This window comes from Cyprinodon variegatus, unplaced genomic scaffold (assembly GCF_000732505.1).
Source record: "Cyprinodon variegatus isolate N-32 unplaced genomic scaffold, C_variegatus-1.0 Scaffold383, whole genome shotgun sequence".
In the NCBI taxonomy this organism is placed as follows: domain Eukaryota; kingdom Metazoa; phylum Chordata; class Actinopteri; order Cyprinodontiformes; family Cyprinodontidae; genus Cyprinodon; species Cyprinodon variegatus.
Window position 1 is genome coordinate 699,200 of NW_015150836.1, and position 17,085 is coordinate 716,284.

The 17,085-nt window shown below is 39.4% G+C and overlaps 1 protein-coding gene across 3 annotated transcripts in view; it reads right to left on the reverse strand.

Moving 5' to 3' along the window:
• pak4 (p21 protein (Cdc42/Rac)-activated kinase 4) overlaps nt 1-17,085 on the reverse strand; it is a 52,474-nt gene continuing 35,389 nt past the window's right edge. For all 3 annotated transcript variants that reach the window (XM_015387026.1, XM_015387028.1, XM_015387027.1), the window contains 5 exons: nt 15,675-15,808; nt 14,603-14,729; nt 5,759-5,884; nt 3,142-3,276; nt 1-1,969 (listed from right to left, as the gene is read on the reverse strand). In XM_015387026.1, coding sequence (XP_015242512.1) covers nt 1,814-1,969; nt 3,142-3,276; nt 5,759-5,884; nt 14,603-14,729; nt 15,675-15,808 — 678 coding nt within the window. In that variant the 3' untranslated portion in view covers nt 1-1,813. The remainder of the gene's footprint in view (nt 1,970-3,141; nt 3,277-5,758; nt 5,885-14,602; nt 14,730-15,674; nt 15,809-17,085) is intronic.

A 17,085-nucleotide genomic window follows, 5' to 3' on the forward strand; every position in this document is an offset into this window, starting at 1 on the left:
CGGTATAAAATAAATAATTTGATGGAGATGAGAAATCTGCTTCCTGGTATGTTGAAGTACCAATAGTTTGCATCCAATCATTTAATTAAACGCTCTTAGTATTGGGTAAAATATAAGAATTATGGTCTAATGTTTAGTTACCATATCTTAATTTGACAAACTGGATCTTCGACGTTCTTTTTCCTGTTTGGTGCGAGCAAAAAATAGCTCTGCTCTGTATTTTGACGGTGATGGACGGAGAAGACGTACGTGGACGATGACGTGCGGAGGATGTGGAACAGCTCTCATTGATTAACATGACAGAAGTACTCTTCACGAAATACGTAAGCGGGGCGGAGTGGAGCGCTGAGTATGTGGAATCTGAGGGTGATGGGTCAGAATTGCTGCTGATTCATGGAGACATGCCATTTAAAAAAGTAACACCAAGTACTGCTTGCTAGGATAATCTTGTTAGGCCTATCTTTAACAAGCTAAAAGCAGAGTTTATAATTCAAATGGGAGATATTAGGGCAGATTTTTGCAAGGGTAAATGGAAAAACATTGATTCCTGCAGAACTGGTCCTCAAAGGAAAACAAAGACTCAATGGAGAGAGAGTCAAATATTTACTAGAGGACACATTTTAACTTTTTTTCTTTACTTGGTTCAATTCAGATGGTAAACCGTAAATTTGTTCCTTTTTGCTGCTTTCAGGGCTCATTGGGAAATCAGGATGTGTGGCATTAATTAGTTAAAACAGTGTAGCTCACAGAGAAAATAGGTCCTTCTCATTGGTCAGGAGAGACATAAAAAAACGCAGAGAGGAGGAAGAAGTTTTAGTGTTTTTTAGTTCATTTTCTAAAGTGGATAATTAAATAAAAAAACAAACAAAAGAAAAGTCTATAGTTCTAAAAATGCTACAGTTATTACAAAAATAAACAGAAATAGTTAATTTTGACTTAGTGTTATGGGACTGTGTGCCGATTGGTTATCTGATCTAAAACAAACAAAAAAAAACAAAGTTTAAAAGTTTTAGTGTAGCAGACATGAACTGGGGTGCAGCTTCTATGCATCTCTAGTCACCAGTGCTTGATAAGTTTCACTCTATGATAAACAAAATACATCTATCACAAAACAGACAGAAAAAAGTCATTAAAAGGGATATAACCGCTCTATTTTCACTGTTCTTACACAAGAATAATAGAAAATTAGTGGAACAAGTCCTCTGCTACCATGACTCCAGTGTTTACATGTTCACTTAGTGTGTTTCTGCTCGTTTACAACAGGAAGCTAAGATATTTATGGCTACAAAATACAGTCTGAGTTCAAAGGTTGCCACTGTCAGTAGTAAATTCAGGCTGCTAAGGAGTCCAAAGGTTGGGACGAGGCTCTGTAGTGAAAACGTTTGTAGATTGTCGGGTAGGTGAGGTTAAAAAGTTACTCCAAGCGTCACAGACTCCTTCAAAACATCCGATTCTGGCTGCAGACCAAACAGACCACAGAAATGAGCCTCTACAGCGTCCAGCTCCTCCTCCTCCATGATAAAAAACAGACGGCTCCTCTGCTGCTCCTTCGCGGCTCAGCCTCCAGACGTCAGAAACATCCAATTACACACACTCACCCACACACTCGCGCACACCATCATTATTGCCTCTTATTTAGGGAACGCACTCCCCACAGTTGAGTGACTCACACCAGATTAAGAGAATACTCCTGCACAGCTGCTTCAACTTTTCTTATGGCGTTGGTGTTAACGACGCGCCTCGGATCCGTGTGCAGGAGTATTCTGTTCCACCTGAGTCGCCTTCACAGCCCGGAGGTCTTTAGTGTCACGTTTCATCTCATCCTGTTCTGCCGCATCAGGGGGACGATGCATGATGGCGGACCTGCCTTCGACAGAAACGGGTGCTTCAGGAGTTCGTCGGCCGTGGCCCGCTGGGCCGGTTCCCGCACCAGCATCCGGTCCAGGAAGCCTTTGAGGAGAGGGGAGACCTGCCGGGAAAATCATTTTCTTATTTCATAGAAAATAAGAAATATGCTTTCTGCTACAAAAAAATAATCTAAATAAATTGGAACTAATTTATATAACTGAAAGCGATTCTCAGGTAGTAAGAACCTTTAGCATTCTTGCTAACCAGATTACGTCATACTCTACAGAAACGTGATGCGGTGCACCTCAGGGTTCTGCACATGAGGCTGTCCTCTTCCGTATACATTAGAAACGTCTTTCAGCGAAATCGTCCCTTATCTTTATGCTGATGATAATCAGTTTCACTCTTCCTTCAAGCCTGCTGGCTTTTATAAACTTTCCCATCTAGTGAATCAGCATCAGTTAGAAAATAAAGGATAATCACTAATAATTCAACCCCAACAAGAGTGAAACTTTAATCAATTCCAAAGCTAAATTCTCCAAGAAACCTGGAAGCATTATCTGGATTTTCATTTTTTTCAGGGAGTTACAGACCTCTGCTGTAAGATGCAGCAATAAGAGATGCTTTGCAGGCATTATTTAATGAGTGGAAACTGTTTTTATAAGAGAGCAAGATGACTTTGCTTCAAGACTCCTAACCTGCATTTGTAATATATCCACTGCAAGCAATGCTATATTCTCTGTCCAATCTTTAGGGCCTCTAAAACTGTTTGCTTCTTTGCTAAATACTGCTATTGCCTAATGGCGCCGCCTTTCCTGGCCATTTCACAGCCACATAGAAATGCAAAGCAAAGCGGAAATGACACCGCTGATAAGACCTAAACCACAATCATCACAAACTGATCAGCTGGACCAAAGCTGCAAGTTTCGCTTTCACCAAATACATTTGGAATATGTAAAAGTGATTTCTCAGCACAACAAATATAGATGACCCGTTTACAGTCAGCTAACTGACTGTAAACGGGTCTATTTGTTAGAAACAAACCCAGCTGTCTATGAGGGTCAAACATTTCTGCCTCATTCTGATACCTTCCTCTGTAGCTCTGCGGTCGGTATAAAAACTTCCAACATCTACTGCCTCCATTCTACGCAGTCAGTATACACCTGAAAGATGATGCGCTGAAGCCCAATCAGGTTTCACAGGGTTTAATAGGTCCGTGCATCTGTTTAATGGTTTTAGTTTGCAGGAACCCAAAAGGCGTTAAAACGTTTTTTTTTATTTTTAGGTTTTCACCTTGTGCAGGTTCTTCAGTTTGGGGGGCAGGTTGTCTCGAATCATCTTCATGGCTTTAAGCGGCGGCTCGTTGAAGTATGGCGGCTCTCCGTCCACCATCTCTATCACCATGATGCCCAGAGACCAGATGTCCACCTGCAAACAGCAGAGACCGAGCAACCAAATGTCTGATTAGTTCATATACGACATCTAAAGCTCAGTCTGGATGGTATAACAACTAAAGGTAACTGGCCAGTCGATTGGACCCAATGCTTAAAGTGATATAAAGCCCTTTTTCATGAGCACTAGGGATGGGAATAGAAAACCAATTCCAAGACAACGTTTAGCAGCTTGCTTAACGATTCTCTTATTGATTCCAGGAAGCATCAGAGCCTAGCGCTGTTCAGCACAACTTAACTTCAAATTTTTTACGCAACGTACTCACACGGCATTCAGTAAGAAAGTACAACGTGACCAGGCATAAGTCTAGAAAAGCAAAACAAAAAAAAATGAAAATGAAAAAATCATCAGGTAAAGCGATCGAAAGTTTGGTTTCATTTTAAGGAAGAGAAAGATGGCAACAAGGCGGTATGCAATCATTGCAAAGTGGCAATTACATCCGCGGGAGGAAATACATCCAACATGCAGAAACACCTGCGCACACAACATGGCATACATTTTAATGAATGCCATGTTTACGATGCCTTCCGGACAGACGCTAAAGTTATGACCAGCATGGAAGGCAACTTTGGTGGTAAGTAGCTAGTTTTATATCTGATGTGGTTCCTAGTAAATCATATGCAATTTCTGGAAATAAACCAATTTCCTACCTCTCTTTGGGGTTATTAAGGGAGTGCGCCTTTCTCATTAATCCAGCCCTTCGTTGCTAGCATGTTTAATTAGAACCACTGGTAGCTGGAATTCTTACATGATTCTAGCTATTGCAATGGATGTAACGAAACATGCTACCAAGTTGCTCCGCAGTTCAGGGAGCGAGAGAAAAGCGACGCTTGTTTATTTAAATCAGGAGGAGATGAGTTTATTTCCCAAAATTATACAGTAATGCTTTTTCATTAAACAGAAATAATAAGGAATTGAATCGTGAAAATCTTATTAATTCCCAACCCTAACGAGCACTTTTGCTCTTTATTAGGGGTGTAAATCACATCCATCATGGCGATTTGATTCAGTATCGATTTCCTGACCCGACGATTCGATTATTTTCGATACTCAAGAATAAACCACGATACGATTCGATAAATTAGTTCTTTTTTCTTTTTTTTTTAACACCTTACAGGTTAGACAATGTTTCAAATTTGAAATAAATCTATGAAAGCTGTAATATTGTTATGCATTTTTTTGAGAAACAACAGCAAATAACAGAAGTAGAAAAGTTGCACTCCATCTATTCCTAATAAAACCTCATTCACTGAAAAATAATAATACCCCTGTGTTATAGATTCTTAAAGAGGCCTTGCATCAAAAAATACTGCACGAAATCAGTGCAATGAGTGCAATGCAAAGCCTCGGCTCCAGACGTCCCCGCCCCCTCCGCAGAAGCTCCGCTGCGCCTCTCCCAAATAGAGCTGACCGCAGACAGGAGGCCGGCTTGTTTTGTTTTTGTGACCGAAATTGCGAAAAACAACTTGTGAAGTTTGACCAGCTAGAAGAGTCAGGGGTGCAAGAACGCTGGGATCCTTTTTCCACCTGGATCTCTGCACTTTTTGGCCCTCATCTTACTCCGTCGTGGGACTAAACTCGCCCCCACTTCCTCACCGCCTCGGCCAAATCTAGACCCACAGCGTGTAGCACAGACCACGCTTCAATATTGGGCATAAATAAAAAATGTCTGTGTCAAGCTCACTGCAACACACTGCTGTAAGAAGCACGGTAGGAGGGCAAAATAGGTTTAGCGCCACTGCAGTACGGGAGGGAGAATTACGTCCAGGAGCAAAAAAAAAAAAAAAAAAAACAATCGATTATCTTGCAGACGTATCGATGCATCGGATTGTCGGCTGTTGGATCGATGCAAAACGATTATTATTTACACACCTACTCTTTATGTTAAAAAACGAGAAGAGATGTGGTAAAGGCCCTTTCCTGATGCAGAAAAGCCTCAGTGTGCAGTTTGTCTGCATCCTGAAACATCTTTAAAGAAGAGATGTTTGATGATCTGGGACAGAAGATGGGCACCTAGCTGGCACAGCAAAGCACACAAGAGTTAAACCTAAAGGCTATCTCTGTTAGAGCTGTTTCAGCCTGAATCATCAGGACAATGATCTCGAACCCAGCAGCTAATCGACAGCACAACGGATGAAAGAAAAGATTCTGGACAAAACAACGGTTCATTGTTTAGTCTATTAATCAGTTGGAAGAAGAAAATGATGAACAGCAGACAACTGAGACTTATTGCTGCTATCTGAAAGTCATGAAAACATTTAGGACACAAATACATGAGAAAACAAAATAGAACTAAAAGAGATTTAGAAAAAAAAAACACCAACCACCAAGATAAATGGAGTAAAATAGTGGATGTATAACAAACCCTTGGGGAACATTAGCGTCACAATATCCAGCTAAATGCTGTTTAGGGAAAGGCAAACATTTATTATAAACAGAATTTAAGAGTTAAGTTCACCTCTGGTCCATAAGGCAGCCTGGATATAAGCTCTGGAGCCATCCAGTACGGCGTTCCAACCAGAGACTTCCTCCTCTGAACTTCCTTCGAAACCTGAGCGCAGAAACCAAAGTCTGACAGCTTCACCTGAAGGCAAAGAAGAAATGTGAAGATCACGAGGTTAGAAAGATATTTCTCACTTATTTTCTGCTATTATTCACACGTTTGATGCTCAGGAAAGCTAGATTTTCCTTCCAGCTGCATTAAAAGTTGTGCTTCATTATCTGGGGCATAATTTTGCTTCGTGAATTTTGACATGTGAAAGAAACTCCATTAATGAGATTCACAGCAACCCACCCTTTTTCTTTCTCAGAAAGTTGGTGCATGTTTGAGTAATGCTGAGAATCAGCCTTTAAAGCGGACCACAAGGCTGCAGCTCTCAAACAGGGAGGGGGAAATGAAACAAGCTCACTCAGAAAAGAGGTGCTTATTAGTACAAACGCATTCAGGGAGCAAAGGCCAGAAAAATCGCTCCTAATCAAACAGCTCAATCTTTGAAAACAGGCAGTGACAACGCAAATTAAATCAACATTAATAGAAGATAACAACAGCAGGCAGGTGCCAGAGGAAGGTCCGACACACGCCCATCCTTCTGCCGAGAAATGTTTCAGGGTTGGTTGAGTCTCCTTCCCCTGCTAGGCCAAACCACAAACTCACACCCAAACACCAAAACTCTGCAGCCAATAGTTTTCGCTGAACTGCAGACAAACAAAAAGCTTTTCCTGCAAACAAGTTCTCTTTTCCAGATATCAGTACCACCGTCTGTAACAGAGAAAGAGGCAAATTTGCATCAAAATATTTTACATCTCCAAAAAGTGTTGCATCAAAGCTCTGGAGTCGTACTGCAGAGCAAATATTAAGCCTTGCAACACGTCAGCTTAATGTAGGAAGTTTAACAGATGCTCTGGTCAGCAGAGACGTGCTAGATGGTTAAGTAAACTAGCCACAGGACAGTCCTGACACATTAGAAGCTGCAAAGTATTTTAGACAGAGGATCGGCGCTCAGGTTCCAACAGAACTCAAATATGCAGCCACAGCTACAATGAAGTGGTTTCAACTAATGTATATTCAACTGCTAGAATGGCCTAGTCAAAGTCCAAAGCTCTCTGTTAAAGGTATAGAGGACGACCTTTTATTTCTGGGTGACTCATCAAAATAAGTGGTTCTCCTAATTGTAAATCATTCTGGTGATGCGCACTTTCCAGCATATATTTGTGGTGAGCTGCGGTTTCAGACAGTCATTGAAGCTCACCTTTCTCACGGCGGTTCTTTAAAAATGGCCGAGGGTGGTAAGAGAAAAGGTGTCTACGAAGTGCATGAGAAGAGAAAGGCCTCAGCAGAAGCAGATATTTATCGCAATGCTTTGCACGAAGAGTTCTCCTGGCAAAGCATTATGGGATTTGCTGTATAGTGATTGAGGGATTTAGGGCGGATGTTCGGACACAGTAAGCTTGTATGAGCTATGAGAACAGAAACTTTAAAACAGAGCGTGCACAAGGAAAAATGGACTCGTGCACGCTCTCGCACACGTTTAATAGGCATTCTCTCTGGAGCGGGTGTTGGGTTACATGTGCATTTTTTTAAAGTGCAGTGAAAAAAAAATCAGGAAAATCCTCCACAATACTTTTAAATCTTTATGTTTTTAACTTGGACTTAGACAACTTTTATTGTCCTGTTGTATAAACAGAGTGTATTTCAATTTGTTCAGCTTTCAGAAAGAAAAGCTTAAAAAAAAAAAAACATCTAATGTCTGAGTTTGAGATGTTTTGTAGAGAATGGTAAAAGCTGCTGCTTGACTCAAAGGACTGGATACAAAGGCATGCCGCACTTTTCAAAATTTTTGTTTAGAAAAGTGAATTAAATGAAAAGGCCTTTTTTTTGCATGATCATGCACTCATTTGTGGTCTATCACATGAAATCTCACCATGGTACACAAAATAGAGGTTTTATCAGGTTTTAATTTGCATACCACTGTATTAAATTTAGCATTTGTCACAAACTCATCTTCCTCTGAACTTCCATATGAATTCAAGGTTGCTTTTTACGTTCTGCGGAAACTAAACACGGTTCCCATGTTTTCAGTGCCAACCTGATGGACGGTCCAGATTATATGAAGGTCTGCTCACCATTCTGTAATGATCTATAGTTAGATGGGCCTGATATCAGATTGATTATATCATAGTGACGTCAAAACCTTATCTTTAGAGGTTTAATATTAACTCGCTGCTAAAGCAAAGCAGATACAATAAAAACTGCTTGATCCAAAACGTGCCTCCTCTTCACACTAAAACTATATCAAAGTTTCCAGTTGTGGAGCTGGTTTATAACGTCTCTTTATGGCTGCGGTTTGGTTTTTTTGCGGCCCGCCAGTGGGCTTGGCACCATCCAATTATGTCACTTTCAACAGTGAGTTTACATCAGCGCTATCACTATTATCTATGTTTATCTGGCCTTTTTTAAAGCAAAAGGCGTTACAAAGCACTGATGTCCCAAACTGGTGTGTTTTCATTAAGCTTGCTGCCTTAAACATTGCTTTCTAGTTAAAATATCCCATCACTTCCTGGACCTGGTCACGTTTTCATTGACCAAAGTCTGTTACTTATTAAAGATCAGTTCTGACTATGAGTGCGCAACACATTTCTAACAACACTAACCCTCCGCTTATGAAACAGAAAACCTGCAATTCTCACTATGAGCTTTGTTTTCTTTATTTTCGGTCTTGGTACTAAAATTGAAGCCAGCAGGAGGCCTGTCGCTGCAAACTTTGGGTCAGACATCAGCTCAAAAGACGCCAAACCATAAACAATAGTCCACTTCCATTGAGGATTAAACATTAGCTTTGAATGAGCTCATATGCATGACATGCAGCGTTCATCATCGCAGGCAAGAGTCATTCCTTTCACAGATCTATTCATGGGGCTGTAACATTTGGTTTTTATAACAGGAGCACTAGTGCTCCAAAATAAAAATAAAAATCAGTGGCACAGAAAAAAAAATGTGCTATGAATTTTCTTTCCTTTTTAATTAAAGTTAACCTGGGTAATAATTACTGTTTCTTGAGGCTGTCTTTTTGTCAAATGGGGTTTCCAGTCACAAACGGCGAATTCCCTGCCTTATAAGGTTGTCCTCAAACTCAAACCAAGGGTAGCCTTGTTAGCAGTGTGGCTAAAAATCATCAAAACGAACTGCTGGAGGAAACATGTCCCGTTTGTTGACATCTCCCATCAAACATAAAAAAATTAAGACCCATTAAATTCATCTAAACATCAATCTATCCAGGTGTTACCTTGATTCTTGTCACACGGCATTTGCTGTACTTAATTTTTGCAAGACCAGTCATGATGATGATGCCATATTAAATGCAATTGTATAATATTTCGGCTTACCTCTGATAAATAATATGAATATCAGAATAAATTCTTAAAGAAGACGATTTTTAGACTATATTTATTAGGGATGGAACGGTTTATGAAAACCGTCCGAACCGTTCGGTTCGACTGTCTCGGTTCGGTTCGCGTGTGTTGCGTTCGGTTCATGCGCGGCTCCTTTTTCTCATAGGCGAAGCGATTACACTCCAGAGCAGAAGGTGGCGGTACTGCGACCAAAGCCAACCACCAGTAGTAAACAAGAAGAAGAAGAAGCGAAGCAGCGTAGCCGGGTGTAGCAGAAAAAAATCAGTTGTTGTTGAGAAATGTGTGCGTATGGCGAGTGGGAAAGAACAGGAGTTGGAAGACGCGCCAGCAGCACTTTATAGGTCTGCTGTATGGGACCACTTTGCATTTAGAGTGACCTACGATGACGGCGGAAAGAAAGTTGTGGATAAAAGTGCAACAGTGTGCAAGCATTGTGCAAGAAGTTTTGTTTATGCTAACAGCAACAAGACCAACATGTCATGCTAACCCCGAAATCCCTCATACTCCGTCAGCGCTCCGCTCCGCGGCGCTCCAGGCTGCCTGCGCAAAGCAAAGCCTACAGCCGCCGCTGTGGCTCCCGTCTGCTCCGCTCTGAGTTCCTTGGAGATGGTAGAGGGCATGCGCGAGATGATTAAATTCAAAGCAGCAAAACATGCGGAAATGATCCAGGGTTTCCGTGGATCATTTAAAAATAATTACAATTCATTAATTTTTTTTGGAATTTTTCATTAATTTGATAAATTTTTATTATTTTTATGATTTTTTTATTTTTCTGTGTAACAATAAACATATACCGAACCGAACCGAAAACCGGGAACACGAAACCGTGAACCGAACCATGGATTTTGCGAACCGTTCCACCCCTAATATTTATAGTGTGTCGCTGAAGAAACTAAACTCAGAGCCATCAGTGCATGGGGTTTGCAAAAGTCTAAAACACAGGAAATGGACACTAGATTTTGTTGCGAGTTGGTTTTTTTTTTGTTGAAAAAAATAGAACAAAAGAGAAAAGTCTGAAAAGTCACCAACTTTCTCAACAAAGCTGTTAACACCGTGCTCACCTGCCTTGGTGAGTGGATTGCAATCCGGCACAGGGTTCCCGTTTTTACAGCACTTCAATAACATTTATGTTTCAATGTGTAGGTAAATGTGTTTTAAAACGCTGTTTCAGTGGCCGGTGGGTTCATTACACGTCAGAGTATCGACATATTTCCATTGTAGTTTTAGCGTAACAGGTGTGGAGCTTTCTCTTTATCCAAAATGTACCGTCTGCTGTTGGGTCAGCAGCCTGATCATCTCCCTCGGTGAGCTGATCGCAGTCTGAACGGCGCAGGGTTACGTTCTCACAGCCCTTCTCTCATGTTTATGTGCATACAAGGTGGTAAAAAGGTGCACACTGATGTGCCACATTAGGCCTTGCTGCCAGAAATCTCTAAGGCAACAGTGACATGTCGTGACTTGTTACCCAAGTATTTTCCACTAAAAATTTACGATTCGACTTTTTCGAAAGTGTTTCTCTTTCTTGTTTATAAAAGACAAACAGATATCTTACCTAATTAAATCCCGTCTTACTTTAGAAGCAAAAAATAAAAGAGCTGAAATCTGTGTTCTATTTTTTTCCCTATATGCACAGACCTATTTTTAGGTGTAAGAGCGAGTAAAATGCTCACTCTGTATAGCCTTGATTCAGTTAATAAACCTGACTTAAATTTTGTAGTAGGGGTTCAGGTACACATTGGAGAGAAAGGCAGCTCTAGATCAGATTCCAGCGGAAAGGTGTTTTACAGGAAAATAAGAGGGGAAAAAAGGAGAACTGCATCAAAAAAAAAAAAACTGTTAACATTAGGGATGCACGATATTGGGATTTTGGCCGATATCCGATATGCCGATATTTTAAAACTCATGTAGCCGATAACCGATACCGATGTTAAAGCTGGACAAAAATAAGTAGTCATTGAAAATAGAAGTTTTGTTAATCATTTCTGACACGTTGAAAAATAATATACTCAAATATATTTTCATATGCTGATATCAAATTGATTTTTAAAAACGCAGTATCGATCTATTTTACTTTGAAAGTCTCGTGAAATTTCATCGTTCTGTTACAAACTCTCGTGATATTTTGCAAATTCTTTGGGAGATTTGGTTAGTAAAATAGATCGATACCGCATCAATATATCAACATATAAAAATATGGCAAAATTTTGTGAATTTTCGGGGGATTTCGTAGCATAACGATGACATATAGTAATATTTCATTAGTAAAAGAGATTGATATGGTGTTTTTAAATATATCAGCATATGAAGATATTGTGATATTTTAATGTATCAATATTTTTTCCCTCGTCTTTAGAAGTTTTTAAGTCTGTAAAAAAGAAGTTTTTGAGGAAGAAGAAGAAGTAGTATTTTATTTTTTTTTTTAAGACTTTAGAAACTCAGAAGCTGATCAAACATCAGGTTAAATATCGGTGGGGTGGCCGATGTCCGATATTCAGTTTTAAGGCCGATACCATAGGGGGCCGATTATATCGTGCATCCCTAGTTAACATTTAAAGTGCTGAAACCGCTATGATAAAAGGACTTGGAGAAGCAATATTTGGACTTTACAGAAAAGCTGCAGGAAACAGTGACGTTTTTGGTTTTATTGTAACCAAGTGTTTCTGCATAGTTGGTTCCTTTAGCCGGGAAGAGTATAACATAAATATTGTGTAGTTTTTGTTTTGTTCTGGTCCTGGAGAACTAAAAGAAGGTCTCCAATGACTGGGGAGCCTACATAGCCAATACCTAACCTGTACACCTGATAAAATAAGGCTATATTTACCAGGCATCTGTCCTTATATTGCTTTAATGGTCTTTTCTAAGCCTAAATGGAATTCTAGCAACGGGTGTGATAAGATGACCTTAAGAAAAGTGCCTTCTACCAGAAAGCCAGGTGGCAATAATTGACACAGCTAATTAAGAAAGTGAATCGTCATGGTGACTCATAAGCAAGCGACACCTTGCCACGGTTATAGACTAGGGATGCACGGGAAATTCGGCCACCAAATATTTTAGGTTGGATTTTCAGTCAAATTTTCGACTAACAGCACATCGGGCGCAGGGGAGAAGGATCGCAGGCAAACAGAGCAGCCTTCACAAGAAATGTTGTTCAGCGCGCAAGAAAATGACTGAAGCAAGAGAGGACAGTTTTTCAGAGTTGAGCACGCAGCAGACATGTTTTGAGTGAGGAGGTGTGAGTTTAAACGTTGTACATCTTTCTCAAAGCGCCATCAGGTACGTAATGCCACAGAAATCCAAACGTCTCCATAACCGTTCTGAAAAGGACACTCCTATGGTGGACGTGTTTGAAAGCTCAAGAAAGTTTCTCCGTGACTCTGCCATGGTAAAGGGAAAAACAAGAAAAGGTCAGTGGTAAATAATTATTTTAGATTAGTTTGTAATTGATTTATTGAAATGCCTCTAGTTTAAATTTCTTTATGTTTTTCAAGAGGGTTAGTGAACGTTGTGGTAAAAACTGCTATGCTTCTAATATTTTTGACAGTAATTTTTTTAGTGTTTCAATTTCCAGTTTTTGGCCTCGGTTTCCTCAATTTTTTTGTTTTCAGTTTAAGCCAAGAGTTTTCACTTCGGTGCATCCCTATAATAAACCAATCAATATCAACTTCATAAACCGATCTACAGCAGCTCTTAGTTAAAGTAAATCAACATACATACAAAGGGCTTTATTTACTAGAAGAAAAAAAAAATCTGTAAAAACAAAGCCTAAAACACAAAAATAAAAAATAACACAAGAGCAATCCATCAGAAAAACTTTGAATTAAACCAGAGTAAATAACCAGAGTATAGATTTTTAAAATGTCATAACATGAATGCACCTTTAGAAACAGTTGCTTCTGTATTTTATCCTTTAAGCTCAAAGAAGATTCTGAATGATTCAGATATTTCGGAAATAGTGACAGAAATATAAATATGTATATAAGCTCTATATATAAACTGTGGAAGACAGTAAATGACTCATTAATTAAATGTTAAAAGTGGCCCAAGAACAGAACAGAACTTGGGAAACTCCGTGTCCGATACCCGATTGTTGATCGTGGCAAAAAGGCACAAAATAGTTTGATGCCATAAACTAGTTCTTCACCGTACCACACAATCTATCCTCCATTTTATCACTCAGGATGTTATAATTAACTCTTCTGAATGCAGAACTGACATTCAACGATTAGACAGAAGACGTCAGGTATGCAACTTTAAAGCCCCGAAAAGGTTTCAGTAAAATGATTACATTGTTTTTCATTATAAAAATAATTAATTAGTTTATAAACTCTTTCAAAGGACCTTTTCAAAAATCCAACAAAATTTTAAAAACATATTTGTTACTGATGCATGCAGACATTAAAGCTCATTTTTCACCTGATGATAGACTGACCATAAAACATGGAAGCAAGCATCTAACACAAACAGTCGCTGTAATGCTTTCCTTCTGCTCATTACTCAGCTGAGCTAACATTACAGCTCCAACCAGTGTGTTATAAACCGTTCTGCTGACTGTGACACAAAACAAACTGAGGAGTTTTTCACTTTGGAGTTGCTATGCAACCAGGCTGGTTTCATTTTCTGCAGAAAGCAGAAACTTGCCTGTCACCGCGCAGGAAGTAATTTGGTATCAACTGCAGCTCGCTGACAATAGCGTTTCAAAATTAGGTCATTTCTCCAAATCAACCAGCTGTTATTTACATCTTTTCTTAGTTACGCCAACAAAAGGGGGGATTTATTACTTATTATTGCCTAAAAGACGAATTAAAAAAAGCTGCATAAAGAAGACATGTACTTTAATGGATGCAAGTTATAAATAGAGGATTTATAGAGAACTATGTTAAAACCACAGACATCAGAGCCTTGGTTCTTTGATGATAAATAAAAGAATGATGGTAAAGATCGGCAAAAAGCTTTAAAAAAAACTGCAGCAAACTGTGATATCTGTGGATCAACAGGTCTGCATTACAAACAGCAGAGGCTACCTGCATGCCAAAAGGCTGGAATAAGCCATAACAACCATCAACATGTGATTTTATTTTTTTAGGAGAATCATGTGTTCCTATTGGATCACACTACGATTTAGAAGTTTGCACCAAAACCTGCAAATGAGTTTGATGGGAGCAGAAAAAACCTGCAAAAGCAGATTTAAAAAATTTTATGTCAGATTTTTCCACTTTGAACATCCTGATTGGTTGACTCTGTTGTAGCAGTACCGTGTCTAGATTGTTGCTGAATCTTTAATGTTGTTTCTATTGAATCAAACTCAAAAATCATCTTATTCTCTTTTTAAAAATATTTTTTCACTACGAAGCAGCTGCTGTTGGAGCTCCTCGTACATGTGAGCCGTACGTACCCGGCCATCGTGAGTCAGGAGGATGGAGTCGCTCTTGATGTCTCTGTGGATCACACCCTGGGTGTGCAGGACAGACAGCGCCTTCAGAACTGACAGACACACGGTGGCGATCTGTTCCTCGTTCATCCTGCACAGTCAAGAAAACAGCAGAGGCGTCCAAACAATTAGGGTTTTTCCTTCCCAATATTTCTGCAGTGATGTGATTCATTTGGTTGAATTTTGTGGCACAACTGAATTTGGTGGCCATGTTATTACATTTCACAGATTTATGACACACATAAGTGCATTGGCACTGAAGATATTAAAAATCTGCTGCTGTGGAAGAACACCACATCCAACAGCTTGTTAAAAGCAGATCCTTATAGCTTAATGCAACACTGCCCCCCAGCGGACTGTTTTATTTCTGCCATGAGAAAAACTGATGAAAAAATTAACTCCATACATCAGTTTAACTAAACTTTGTAGATTCTTGGCATTAGTCTGAATGAGTGCTTTGAAGTTCTTCTAAACTTAAAAACTAGAAGAAAAGCTGCAGAAGCTTAACTAAAACCTGAAGAGCCAGCAGAGCATTTTCCCTTTGGTTCCATCTTAAAAAAGGATTTCTACATATTTCAAGCATCCTCAGTGAAGTTTCTTCATATCTTTAACATTAAGCACATCTAAGGATCAAACTTTTACCAAGCCTTGATTTCTACCTGCATGATAAAATATGCAAACAGGTTTTATTTCCCTGCTTCTTTTGGATCTGAATAAACTTGGATCCACTTTACTAAGTGAAAATATTTAAATCCCAGTCTGTGATCTTTGGCGCCTTTATTTTCTGTTTGAACATTGAAAGAATTTTAAACCTAAATTCTTAACAAAACTTGTACCTTTTACAAATCCAGTTTTCTAGACCCAGATATCCACACGCTTTAAAACAAAACGAACAAGTTCTTGGCTTTTTTGAGGGGGAAACAGATGCCTCTAATAAAAGCCTTGGAAAAAATAAACTTTGCAAGATAAAAACCCAACAGGCAGTAATGTCACCATGACGATAAGAACCAGACTGCCATGGCGGACTTGGTCTCACCTGGTGTGGGTGACGATGTCGGTGAGAGCTCCTCCCTCCAGGAACTCCATGACCACCCAGAGCTCATCCCCCACCAGGTAACTGTTGTACATCTCCACCACGTTCTCATGGTGATAGTCCCGCATGATCACCACCTGTAGGAGCCAGAGAAAAAACAACATCTCTTTCAGTTTGTGTTTAAATGTGTTCATTACACAGCTGAGGTACCGCTGAGACCTCCAGGTCCATTCAGGGCAGATCGAAAGCTTATTTTTACTAGCAGTTGTTGCTAACATTTTTATTAATATTGACATGTACAGTAATGTACCCTGGTCTGAGTTAACATTCCCCATTAATATTAGCCTGCTGCTGACAAACCAAACAGCAATAGGCCAGTATAGGAAAGAGGAAAAATAAAAATCAGCCGAAAATACCAACTGGGTGATGTGTCAGTCTATTAACAACTGGTTCATAATCTTGGTAGTTTAGCATTAAGGAATTAAAGGAAATGAGTCATAAGAAAAAGACAATAGAACCATTAATTCCTCTTTAAATAAAAATGACATATGCCAGGCATTTGTCCTGATAGTGTTTATTTGGTTCTTTTTTAGCCATAGTTTTTCCTCCATGTGCTGCCAGTATTTACTTCCCCATCCAACAGCTTGGCAGCTTCAGTTCCTGCTTCACTCAACATCAACACTTATGTTTTACCCTGAGCTCTATTCATGTCTTCTATATTTCTTTGCTCCTTTTAACACTTGATCTTGACCTTTCCTCTTTCCTTTTGCACCTCCATAGACAATCCTCCATTACTTCCTTGTTCACTCATTGCTTGCATGTGCAATATTGTACCTATGGTCATGTGGTTTTTGTTATGGTAAATATACAAAGCGCTTAGTTTACTATCAAACAGAGCATTTAGAAGGTCTAAAAAACAGAGATAAAATATAAAGTAACAGGGAGCAATAATTTCATTCTGAAAGCATTTATTTGCAACCAGAGTGAGCGGGAAAAACTGGGAACCTCTAGGGGGAAAACGTCCAAAAACCCACCTCAGGTCAGCGAGGAACTAATAAGGAGTTGATAAATGAGTTTAAACAAATAACTACATCAAAACAATTAGCATATCAATTTAAAGCTTCATTCCTGTAATCTGTTAATACAATATTACAGTTTTCCTATTATAGGAAAAGTTAAAAACTGCTGTGAAATCAGCCTTTTTTACCTCCCCCTTTCAGATAAGAGCAACTCCTCCCAACGAGTCACTTCTCATTTGTCATCCTTCTAGTTGACAGTTTTACACATATTTTCCTTCAGCTTGGCTCCTTTTCTTTGGTAAAAAAAAAAATCTAAAACTTTTGCATGAAGAGGGTTCAGATGTTGTCGCTCTACTGCTGTTAAATCTGCAGCCATAGAAGTCGCTTCAGTCAAG